The sequence below is a fragment of the Antedon mediterranea genome, chromosome 8 (assembly GCF_964355755.1).
Source record: "Antedon mediterranea chromosome 8, ecAntMedi1.1, whole genome shotgun sequence".
Taxonomy (NCBI): domain Eukaryota; kingdom Metazoa; phylum Echinodermata; class Crinoidea; order Comatulida; family Antedonidae; genus Antedon; species Antedon mediterranea.
The window spans coordinates 27,873,357-27,886,327 of NC_092677.1; the positions used below are offsets into that span (position 1 = coordinate 27,873,357).

The 12,971-nt window shown below is 33.7% G+C and overlaps 2 protein-coding genes across 3 annotated transcripts; one reads left to right on the top strand and one right to left on the bottom strand.

Moving 5' to 3' along the window:
* Positions 1-1,107, top strand: LOC140057758 (histamine H4 receptor-like). The gene has a single exon (XM_072103480.1). It carries the CDS (start codon positions 1-3, stop codon positions 1,105-1,107), a length of 1,107 nt encoding a protein of 368 aa, XP_071959581.1.
* A 258-nt stretch (positions 1,108-1,365) lies between these two features.
* On the bottom strand, positions 1,366-12,792 carry LOC140057841 (coagulation factor XIII A chain-like). 2 transcript variants are annotated; one of them, XM_072103605.1, is made up of 17 exons: positions 12,645-12,792; positions 11,974-12,036; positions 9,776-9,980; positions 9,392-9,493; positions 9,094-9,276; positions 8,499-8,759; positions 7,632-7,750; positions 7,335-7,439; positions 6,928-7,102; positions 6,535-6,676; positions 6,309-6,412; positions 5,873-6,124; positions 4,582-4,790; positions 4,110-4,185; positions 3,506-3,666; positions 2,983-3,125; positions 1,366-2,473 (listed from the first exon to the last, which is right to left on the bottom strand). In XM_072103605.1, exons 3-17 carry the CDS (start codon positions 9,975-9,977, stop codon positions 2,326-2,328), a joined length of 2,382 nt encoding a protein of 793 aa, XP_071959706.1. In that variant the 5' UTR covers positions 9,978-9,980; positions 11,974-12,036; positions 12,645-12,792; the 3' UTR covers positions 1,366-2,325. The 2 variants fall into 2 exon arrangements, with proteins under 2 accessions (XP_071959706.1, XP_071959705.1); XM_072103604.1 differs by having other exon boundaries at positions 11,974-12,087.
* Between the last annotated feature and the right edge of the window lie 179 nt (positions 12,793-12,971).

Consider the following 12,971-nt stretch of genomic DNA (forward strand, 5'->3'; position numbering starts at 1 on the left):
ATGTCCACCAATAACTCGACTATTTTACCAAGCAATGTTGATAATGTTGGTTTCTCTACTGTATTTGGAATAAACACTCCGTCAATCAATGGAAGCGGCTTAAATGACGACGGCGGCGGCGACTATTCATTTTACGCATTCCCGCTACCATCAGCAATTGTACTATCGTTCATTTTGTTTTCGTTGTGCGCTGTAACTATATTTGGAAATCTTCTGGTGATACTTAGCTTCATCACAGATGTCAATATCAGAAAGCGATACGACAACTGGTTCATTTTAATGCTGTCTGTAGCGGACCTTATCGTAGGCGCAATCTCCTTACCGCTCAACTCGCTCTGGGTTCTGAGCGATCATTGGCCGTTTGGCAAGAGTGTATGTCAGTTCTTTCTTGTAGCGGACTACATCGCATGCTTCATGTCTGTCATATCAATGGTGTTTATCAGTTTGGACCGTTATTGGCTCGTTACGAAAGAGTTAAAATATTTTAAATTCCAGAGTCTGACACGCGTCTTAATCATGATAATATCCAGTTGGACGATGGTGATAACATTTTACTTGTTAACAGTGTTCAAGTGGACGATATGGATTGGTGAAAACTGGGTGGATTATACCCAAGAGTGCGAATTGGAAGCGCTTGGTAGCGTGGCGTTTAATTCAATTTTGTTTGTAATCGAATTTGTAATTCCATTCACAGCGATTGTCGTTTTTAATGTAATAATTTATATTAACATTCGTAAAAGATCGCAAGGTTTGGTTAGTAAAAACCAAGTCGCGTTCGTTTCTGAAAAAAGTAAAAAATCAAACAACACTCAAATGCTGAACAAGCACAGACGAGCAGCTAAGAATCTATCGATTTTAGTGAGCGCGTTTTTAATTTGCAGACTTCCTCTTTACATCATTTCGATAACGTCAGTGACTTGTGATGACTGTGTTAGCAACACGGTTTGGGAGTTGGTCAACTATGTACTCTGGTGCAACTCAACCATCAACCCGTTGCTTTATGCCATAACAAAACCAATATTTAAAAATAACTTTAAGAAGATCGTCTGCCGTTGTAAAAGATTTAAAACAGATGTAACTAATTTACAGATATCAAATAATTCTTAAATTAAGAAAACAATTGTGACATTCTATACAAACAAACTTTGGGAAACGTTCCTTGACAAACTGGGATTGTAAATAAAAGTTTGTCAGGGTAGACTAGACTTATATTGAAATGTTCTGCTTTCTGTCAGTACAAAAAAAGTGTTGTAATGAAGATAAAATTTGGATTACATTTATTAAAATTTCTATTATATCATATTATATACATTTACAATCATTTTTATATACGGCCAATAAGCCTAAATATTTAAATAAATTATAACATTTTCAATTTATTATTAAACAACATTCTATTTATAATTGTGTATAAATATAATTAATGTATTAAACTAAAATTAAATATTTGAATTGTATTGTGTTTAACAAAAAGTATGTTTGAAAGTTAAAGCAAAATTAAAAATTTAATGATTTCTATCAAGGTTGGAAGGATAAGATAAATGAGACAAAAAAGAATTACCTAAAATGTTCTAAACTGCTTTGAATTACCATATAAGGAGAACGAATCAGACTATCCTATGACATCATAGTTAACAGAATCAAACGGAAGTACTCAAAATAAAAATGTAAGAAAATGACATGTTAGAATTCAATTCAATTAAAATGACATGTTAGAAAATAATATTTAGGAAAATGATATGTAAGAAAATAATATGTAAGAAAATGATATGCTTAACAATAATATGTAAGAAATTGATGTTAGAAAATGATATGTAAGAAAATGATGTTAGAAAATGATATGTAAGAAAATGATGTTAGAAAATGATATGTTGAAAATGATATGTAAGAAAATGATATGTTAGAAAATGATCTGTAAGATAATGTAAGAAAAGCTTTAAGATAACTAAAAACTACCTTACAGAAAAACTTGAAATTGGAGAGTGGCACTTTCTTGTTTCTTCAATTAGCACACAATCTGTCATAGAGTGACAGCACTTGTAAAGGGTCCAGGGATGACGGGGATAACACCTTGACCCTTGACCTCAACATTAGGAAAATAAAGTAAAATAACAAGATAATAAGATATTATATGTTGGGCAATGTTTTCTTGAATTCTCATATTGGTTGATTCATTTTGAAATCATACACAAAGAACAAACACATAAAAAATGGCATCAATGTTATGGTCTGAGGGATAGCCCTCTTAATCACAAAAAGTGGGTTTACACCTTGAGGGGTTCCCTTTACCCCTTTTTAGAAATCACTTGTGTTGTTGAGATTTGCCTAGACAAGTCGTTCAATATCAAGCTCGATGTAGCCTGTAACGTTGTTGATCTGATCACAGGTAAAACCAGCAATTAATGTTTGATGACCTCCTTTAATTAATCTTAGCTTCATCTTTGTCTTCAGATTTTGGAATGGTTCAATATCTCTACAATAAAACATAACACACACAAAATAATAACATAATAGGAAATGTAAGTAAACATGAAAAGCAAATGCATAATGGAGAAAAACATTTATAAGAACTCCTTTTCTTGGATCACATGCAATCTACATTGAATTTTGTAATATAAATTGAAATATACCTATTTAAGACTTGTAGAAATAATACTGAATACTGCATAGTTGTTTGACAAAAAAGTGTGATGTGCCCAAATATGGTAGGGATATGATCAATTATGGTAATGATATGACATCATCATGTCCATATATGGGCATAATATTTTGTTGTCACATAAAGTTTGATAGTGTAGACAGAGCATTATATTAGGACTACTCAAAGATTGCAGCATGCTTTACTAATAGGAGGTGTAAAAGGCAATGAGTACAGGTTAGTTTAAATGACAACAATTTCAGTTACCCACATCTATGGTTTAACAATTTATAATGTAATGAAAGGTGAAATATACATTCTGTTCAGCATGTGAGTGTACTTACGGTAGGTCAACTGACTTGACAGCCTCTACACCACAACCATCAACTGATAACTTACAATTGGTGAGTGCCATGCTCACTGGGTTCATGAAATGGAAGACAGCAAAGAATATCTCGTCAGCTTTCAATCCTTCTGTGTTCTTAAGCTATAACAAGATTTAACATTATTTTATCAGAGTTGGAGACCTCAGAAAGCAACATACTAAAGTTCTGTCTACACAAACTGTGATGTGCCAATATAAGGACATGATGATGTCATATCACTACCATATTTAGGCATATCACTACCATATTTGGGTACATCACACTTGTTTTGTCAAACTAGTTTGATAGTGTAGACAGACCTTGGCTTACTAACATTATGAAAACATTTGGAATTCGATTTGGCAGATCTATTTTGTAACAAAATCGTTATTATCCTACTAATGTACTACTTGTTTTAGCCAGTTTTTTTTCAGATGACTTCTAACACTTCTAATGGCTTCTTTTTAACAAGAAAATCTTTAAATATAAAAAACTATCTTACTGTTATTTCAAGTTGAGGACGAGCAAGGCACATATCCGATTGAGCGATGAGCTTCGTTTTAGTTTCTTCAAGTGTACCAACCAGGTAAATCTTTAAACAACTGTGATCTGCTAGTTGCATCATGTAGTCTGATGCAGCCATATGTACAACTGATGAACTAGCTTTAAATGAACAAAAATAAAAATACCTAAGGACAGAGATTGATCAATGATGTAGCCACAAGAAATAAAGTGGTCCGGTTTTCGGAAGAAAATGGGAACAATCTTTGTTCAAGCCACTGGGTTGTCAAAGGCCTCTGTGAAAAAGTGGTCAGGTTGAAACAATACCAACCGCACTGGTTGCTACAGCCATGATAATATGTATGTGTGTCCTTCTGTACTATTTAATGAAGGCTCAACCTGAGAAACTAGATGGAAGCAGTAGTATGTACTAATACTGTTAGGTACATACCAGGTTGCACAATCAATTCTTTAGATGTCTCACAAATTAAGTTAAATAATGGTACACAGGAATGATTAAATTAGTGACATTTAATATCCTTATTCTTATCATTTTGAAAATACTATAAATCAGTATGATAAAGATTTGATTATTTAAAACTTACTTTCACTTGGTTTTAAATTAACAGCTAGCAATTCCTCTTTGCATCGTGCCTTGGTAACACCAGTGTAGAAGCATGCCTAAGAAAAGAAGACCAATTAAAAAAAAACCAATATTTTTTGTGCGAGTTTTAGCAATTGTCTAGCCATCGCCAATACAGTCACACAACAAATTCTTTTACATTGCCTAGAAAAACTCTGCAGTATACACACACAAAAACGCTGGTGTTTGTGAAAATGATATAATATTTACTTGTAAACTATTGTATAACAAAGTCAAATTGCTTAGAATAACCTTAAATCACATTTGGAAACAGTTTAGACTATTTTGATCATTTCGATAACACTTTTTCACACAAAACATCAACGTCCTTAGACTCAAATCGCATTTGGAAACAATTGGCATATAGAAACACCAAAAGAATAGAATTTTCTTTTTGAATATTTTCAACTGTATTTTACAAATGGATAACTTACAAACACCAAAAGCTTAGCATGTACATTCCTCTCCTCTGAACTTGTATTATGCATTGTGATAGTTATATCAAAGTCTTCCGCTACAACTACATCACTAGGTGTCTCAATTGTGATGATGACATCATGTATTTGTTTATCATTTCTTTCCTCAACTGCTTGGATACCTAGTTCATTTGCTGTCTGCATCGTCATCTTGTAATCTTTGCTTCCTGTTAAATAAGACACCATGATAGATCATTAATGTGGAATGTAGGGGAAAGGAAATAGCCATAAGGAAATCTTAAAGGGATTGATGGTAGCATTATGTTTTTCCTAATGATCACCAATTGTTTTAAATATCAGAAAAGATTAGGTTTCCTTAAGGATTTCAATGAAGTAGTGAGGTTTTTTTTAACTTTAAAGCAAGATGAAGAATGGTAATTAATGGTTATAATTAATAAATAATCAGGGGCGGATTTAGAGGGGGGGATTTAAAGGCAGACGGTCCCCCCCCCCCCTTTCTGTAATACGGTATATATATATATTGTGCACCCATTTACATACGATTTTATCAACGATTTTACAGGAAAAGGGGGTACAAATCAACATTAAAAATCGTTAAAATCTTCAATTTTTAAAAGAAGTTGAACAGAGTTCAACTTCAACCTTACGATCGGTAAAACTGACTGACCAATCAAATAGTTAATAAATTACGTCATCATTGTTTGTGACAATTCTTATTTTTTACAACGCGACGATGTTTTTTGTGCTCTTTTAAAGTCTAATATTTCAAAATAACAAGTGTAAGTAAAACTAAATTTTAATATAAAAACACTTTAATTTAATGTTGTCTTTACTGTAAAGACTAGATTAAGATATCAGCGAAAATATGTCCTAGGCCGGCTGGGTTAAAGCATCAAAACCCGTAACTTTTTCAATTTTCACACGGGCCCGGCTGCGCGTGACCGGCCTTGGCTTTGCAAAACTTCACGTCCATGTGTCCCAGCAACGTTGAAAGAACCAAGAAACCAACAATCGCGTAAAAAATATGTAAAAATTCGCGACAAAAAAACACGCTTCTACCGTATAGTAAATATTGTCTATAAAACCCACTATATTCAGATAATTATATGACAAGAATCGACTGGCCTAAACGCGTCAGATGCTATTTCCGGGCGTCTAGAAAAAATTCCGGGGGAGGGGGGGGGGCGCATGCCACCGGACCCCCCCTAGACAATTATTTTTCCTATATCTGCCCCCTCTTTTTCAAAATCCTAGATCCGCCCCTGATAATTGTTTTGAATAATGGTACCTTTAGGATGCCTGTACAGGTTTGTAATATCCTCTGGTTCACCCTTTCCTGGTTGCTTTGTGAAGACGGATTGACCTTTGACATCATCTTGCTGTGCCATAGTCATATTTCTGTACACACCAAATTCTTCCAAGCAAGTCCAAAATGTTGTGAGTGAGTTGACTGAAGTAAAAAGCTGATTGGTGTCGTGTGGGTAATATAGATGACCTTGTTTTACAGCATTTAATGGTACTGGACCAATGCTACGAAGACCTGTTTCAATTTATAAAAAGCTGTTTAAACTTCTCTTCAGAAAACAATTGATTGAATAATCTGATTGGTGTCACATGGGAAATATTCTGTAGATGCTCTTGCTTTATAGCATTTAAAGGTACCGGTTTCAATTCATAAAAACAGGTAATAAGTCTCTCAACTTGGGGAAAATAAACAGAAATACCTTTGTTAGTTTCTTGAGGGGTCGGGTCAAGTGCTTGCCAACCGTCATAGCCTTGCGGTAGATCCTTTCTTGTCATCCACACCTCGTTCCAAACATGGAAGAACCTACGAAGTAATCAAACATCAATTAGTTAAATTCGATGTGCATTGCCTGGCAAAGACTTAATTTTCACATGTGTGTTCTATTTTATTTGTTTGCAAGGTTAAAGTTAGTATAAAGAGCTTACCAAAGGGATTGGTCATTCAGGTTTTCTATTGGTTGATTTGAATTGGAATCAAAATGGACGTTAACTGTTGTGTCTTGTTCGGTGTCATGGTTACAGTTGAAGCTGGTGACGCACCGTGAAGGAATCCCAATGCAGCGACACACTGAAAGAGAAATGGTGGATATTATGATGAATTAGTGAAATAAATACTAGGAATCGCTGATAGTCTGAACTACAGTACGACTGAAAACATCACAAACAAAATGGTTGATTTGTTTTTAACTTTAAGTGAAGCGATCCCATTTGTTCTATTTGGTATAGGCTGGAATTTAGTGGAAATCAAAAATCATTGTTATCCGGCTAACAAGTAAAACTGTACATGTATGAGTTTAGATATACAATGATTAACCGTACTTGTGGTCAGTAATCCAGCCAGTGTCCAGCATTGTCCATATCTGACCGGTCTCTGGGTTCGCATATACTCTTCCAATATCATACGGCTACTGTTCCATGTTGTTGGAGGAGTTGCAAAGGAATATTTATTATTGTAACGACTTTCCATAACACCGTATTCATTATGACCATTTAGCTGCAGGTGAAAAAATAGAGAGGCAATCTGTGAGTTTATACACACTCACATAAAATGCCCTTGAGGTGTGTGCTATTTACAGATTGCAAAAGGTCCACATTTTATAGGGTCTTAAAATAAATAAGTACTCAATATTATGAAAATAGTCCAAAAATATATTAATCCCCCCCCCCCCTGCGTACGGCTCTGCTGATAATCATTACTAATAATTAGTGCATAAATTGATATTTACCACATCACATAGAATTTGACAGACTTTAACTGGATCATTTCGTGCTGCAACTTTGACTCTAGATTCAATCATGAACATCATACACCTCACAACTCCTTCATCAAACTGAAAAAAAGAAGAAGTTATCCAACAAACATTAAAATGTTTTTTATTATTTGCAATCAACAATGCTGTTACCAGCATGATTATTCAAACAGCTTACAGTATGTTAACAACTTTGACCAGTTTAGTTAAGAAAACAAGACAAGTTAAAGAAACCTGAGCAAGGCAAACCAGATAAAACAAGTTAAAACAAACCTGAGCAAAATCCCAAGCTCTCTTTCTGAGTTGCTTTGCAGTTCCAAACCAGATGAAACCAGTATCGCATTGAATATATTCTTTCCGTTCAACATCTGTGCCGAGATAAACAGCATCATCTATGAATGAAACAATCTTGAAAGATAAATAATAAATATTTCAAAAACTAGAAGATCTGCTTTTAAACCATTTGAATTTAAAAAGACTAGTTACAAGTTTTTCGGGTAAAAAAAAAATCTTTTTTTAGAACTTTTCATTAATTTTGAATTATGCATTAGGAATGGTATTGTATTTTAATTGTATATTATTATTATATCTTCCTTTTCTACATGGTAACCCAACCTACTTACAGTATTTCATGTATTACTTATTTCTGTACACCATTTACATAATAGCTTTTATACTCAATAACAGTAAAAAGGTTTAATGTTGCACTTTGAACTAGGATATTGCCGATCAATTGTAATCAAGTTTTACTGAAACTGTTTCATTTCAGATTTGGTGAACTCTACTTATTAACAAAGCAATAATAGTTATTACATTAAAATATAATTCATGTATTATTCTATGATGGGTTTTTAATCAAATATAGTGATTTCAGAATGCTCTACTTGGAATATAATGAAAATAATCTGAAACTTTGTGCAATACAATGAATAATATTCTACTCAAAAACAATCGTCAGTTTATTTTTCAAATGGATTTATCATAAGTCAAATTTATACCAAATACAAGAGACAGAAATACAAATGGTAAGGAAATAATAAACAGGTATTAACAACTTATATCAGTTGGTTACCAACCCTGAACACATGGTGTTTCATACCTACAGACTTGGGGCAAGTCTAACATAGAGACTACCTTTACCTTCACACCAGGGGTTAAACAGTACATAGATAGGTTCTTCTTGTTCGTATATAAACACCCTCTCGGGAAGTCCTTCTCGTTGTACTCTTGTTTTCATCATCAACTTATACCTCCCAACTAGTGCTTCTACTGGACACCAAATCATCAAGGTTAAACAGCAATTCTCAATGCTCTTTATTATAGCATTCCAACTGATTTTATTTGATTCTTTTACTATTGGTATTGGAACTAATGTGCCATCACTTATTTTATGAACTGTTCCTGTAAATGTAGAAATATTATATTTTATTATAAAGCTCTGTCTACACTATCAAACTAGTTTGAGAAAAAAGTGTGATGTGCCTAAATATGACAGTGATATGCCCAAATATGGTTGTGATACAACATCATCATGTCCATATATGGGCACATCACATTTTTTTCACATAAAGTTTGATAGTGTAGACAGAGTTTTACAGCATTTAAATGACCACAAAGTTATTTGTTTGAATTTACCAAATTGTTACTAATTTTCAGGCAAATGTACGAGTATGTATGAAAAAGAAGATTCTTTGCTGTTAAACTGAGCTAAGAATAAGTAGTAGAGACACAATACCTGTTCTCATTTGTATGTTAATAAAGTCGGTGTTTTCTTGATATGGACGGTCTAACAGCACACTAATCTGGAAAGCCTGACCACGACGGATGATCAAATCCTTTGTTTGATATTCCTCGGTGCTGTGGAACCCTTTGTTGGTCAGACAATGGAGCTCAATTGCCTTAACAAACAACTGCCCACCTGAAAATAAAAGTTACAATTTTATAATTAAATAAACATTTTATGGTACATAACATGCAACACAGCGTAATGTAGTATTTCAGGTTCTACATGAGAAATTCCTAAAAGCCTGTACCTGTGTCTGGGGGCGCTTCCAGCTTCCATGGTTCAAGCTTTCTTGGTGACATCCTTCCATCGTCGCTATGGAAACGGTTAGCAACAGGCCCATTTATCAGTCCTAAAATATTGAAAACAATCAGAATTTACATGAAATAAGTCTTCAAATTTAGATTAGAAAGCGAGGGAGGGAGGTTGATTTGTTTGAAGGGAAGTCCATCTTTGGTTATTTTTTATCAAATTTTGATTCAAGATTGCAAATATATTGAAATGTAACAATGAAATAAGAAATTACTTCAAATCTGATTTACTTTATAAAGTGGGGTACTGTTATGGAATGGGTGTGTCTCTCTAACTACTGGCTAACAATAACACAGGTAGGCCTACTTAGAGATGAGTATACCTGGTGAAGCTTGCTTTTCTGGGCCTGACGATTTGAGAGATGAACGAAGAGAGCCTGTCTTGGGTGTCCCTGGTGATGGATGCTTCTTCTTTCTTCGACCTCCACTGCGGAAGTTACTCTTTCTAAAGTAGTTTGATCTCCTGAGTGGCGAGTCTTTACTTAAAGCCCCATTGCTCTTTTCACTGGATGGCTGGTTACCCATGATCTAGAAAAAATACAATATTTGATGATTATGAATATTATCAACCAATCAACTTTATTTCATCCTTCATGAGGCAATTGAAAAGGGTTACATCAGTGTACCAAATGTTAATAGAACAAATTATGTTATATCATTTATCAAGTTGATTTATACGTCATTTATTATCATAAAAAAACTTTTAAAATGTTAAAACTATAATAACAATGATGATAATAAAATACTATAAAAATAACAGCAACTGATGATATAACGAAAAATTATTCATTTGAATGAGAAATATAAATTTGATGAAAATACTGACAATATTGAAACACATGTTGATGATGATAGTATGAAGTCCCTATCATAAATATATCCCTACACATGTTGATGATGATAGTATGAAGTCCCTATCATAAATAGATCCCTACATATGTTGATGATGATAGTATGAAGTCCCTATCATAAATAGATCCCTACACATGTTGATGATGATAGTATGAAGTCCCTATCATAAATAGATCCCTACATATGTTGATGATGATAGTATGAAGTCCCTATCATAAATATATCCCTACACATGTTGATGATAATAGTATGAAGTCCCTATCATAAATAGATCCCTACACATGTTGATGATGATAGTATGAAGTCCCTATCATAAATAGATCCCTACACATGTTGATGATGATAGTATGAAGTCCCTATCATAAATAGATCCCTACATATGTTGATGATGATAGTATGAAGTCCCTATCATAAATAGATCCCTACACATGTTGATGATGATAGTATGAAGTCCCTATCATAAATAGATCCCTACATATGTTGATGATGATAGTATGAAGTCCCTATCATAAATATATCCCTACACATGTTGATGATGATAGTATGAAGTCCCTATCATAAATAGATCCCTACACATGTTGATGATGATAGTATGAAGTCCCTATCATAAATAGATCCCTACACATGTTGATGATGATAGTATGAAGTCCCTATCATAAATATATCCCTACACATGTTGATGATGATAGTATGAAGTCCCTATCATAAATAGATCCCTACACATGTTGATGATGATAGTATGAAGTCCCTATCATAAATAGATCCCTACACATGTTGATAATGATAGTATGAAGTCCCTATCATAAATATATCCCTACACATGTTGATGATGATAGTATGAAGTCCCTATCATAAATAGATCCCTACACATGTTGATGATGATAGTATGAAGTCCCTATCATAAATATATCCCTACATATGTTGATGATGATAGTATGAAGTCCCTATCATAAATAGATCCCTACATATGTTTATCAAATGTGTACATTAATGCGTAGTTATTTTGCAAATATCCTGATTTCTGATGAACTTTAAAAACAGATTAGTAAAAGATGGAGATTGAAAAGGATTATTCCTGTGTACATTCACGTCATTAGTGAGACTCTGTATAGCCGTGTGCATAAGGTACTTGATTACACAAGAAAGACCCGGTTCAATTCACAATAAAATGACTAAAACTAAGCTTTAAGTACCTAGTTGAATGCTAATGCTGAAGTTTTAATACGATTGGCTCCTCTAGTTTATTTCACTACACTATGTTTAGAACGATACAGGACTCGCTCTCTAGCCAACGTAGAGCCTACAAATACTGGATAGAAAACTAAACAATAAACTATTGTAAAAGATTCAATGACAATATGACGAACTGAATCTGTATATACATGCACTTATCTACAGTACACAGATGTTTTTGAGTCTCACCATATGGGCTTCAATATAGCTCAACAGACCTGTTTCTCATAGCATATCACTTATACAATTCTATCACATTACTTTGTATAGCCATAGATATAGTTCACTAAATACAGTAGTATCTGAATAGCATACCATTTCAGCCTAAGCAACAATAAAGGCAACCAATGGAAAACCTACCTGTAAAATTACAACCAAGCCAATACTTTGTATTGATAACTAAAGCCTTACCTATCAAAAAAACATCAAATATTACCTCAACTCAATAGATAGCAAATTCCTGAACGAAGAACAATACAACACACACGGCCCACTTCATCTATAGAATTCAAATGAAAACAGCAATCAAATGTATATGTTGAATCTTTATCTATAACAACACATAAAGATTGTAATCTATTATTATACAGTCAAAACCAATATAGGTGAACAAAACCACTGAATTCTGTTCGACATTTAATGGACTTTGTTCCGCTTTTGAGGAAGTGTTTACTTTGTATTTACTGTATATAACAGTAGGTTCCTATTGAAAACATTGAATACAGACAGAGGATGTTTATAATGTCTATAATCAGACATTAAAGTAAATATGATAGTAACTTGATATGAGCTATATGTGATGGTTATCAGTGGGTAAATAAGAAAAATGCTTGGGGAAGAGAGAGGGAGAAACGAGAGATGGAGAGGGGAAACGGGGATAGAGAGGAGAGGAGTAAGGAGAGAGAGGGAGAAAGTTGGATAGAGAAGGGAAACAGGGATAGAGTGGGGGAAAATGTAGATAGAGGAAACAGGGAGTGGTAAAAGAAAAATGGGGATGAAATGAGAAAATTGGGGAGTACAAAGAAACAATGTAAAATGAAGGGGAAGAAATAATACCATGTTACCAAGTTAATTACACGCATTAAAACTAATTATTGTGATACTTACCATCATAAAAACTGAAAAGAATTAAAACAGGTAGTCTTTCTGCTGCAGTACGTACACACTCTCTAGGTTTGTACTTAAGTATGGACCTGTTATTCTCAAGCACTTGCACTTTAAAATGTGCACCAACAGTATTTATAGACAATAAGAACTTTAAACCCAAGGATTAATTCATCAATGATATTACTCAATTATTCATTTGTTATGAGTTTGACTATTGTACTGTAAACAATAGAAAATATGGCAAAAATAACGTATGTGTTCATATGTGTTTGTTGTGAACTTTGAAATATTCAAAACAGGATGTAAAGCTAGCAAAAGCTGAACTAC

Coding starts and splice junctions, on each gene's coding strand:
- LOC140057758 (XM_072103480.1), top strand. CDS start 1: ATGTCCACCAATAACTCGACTATTTTACCAAGCAATGTTGATAATGTT.
- LOC140057841 (XM_072103605.1), bottom strand. CDS start 9,977: ATGGGTAACCAGCCATCCAGTGAAAAGAGCAATGGGGCTTTAAGTAAA. Junction 9,494..9,775: donor AGAAAAGCAAGCTTCACCAG/GTATACTCATCT, acceptor TCAATATTTTAG/GACTGATAAATGGGCCTGTT. Junction 4,791..5,872: donor CCTGTACAGGCATCCTAAAG/GTACCATTATTC, acceptor CTTATTTAACAG/GAAGCAAAGATTACAAGATG.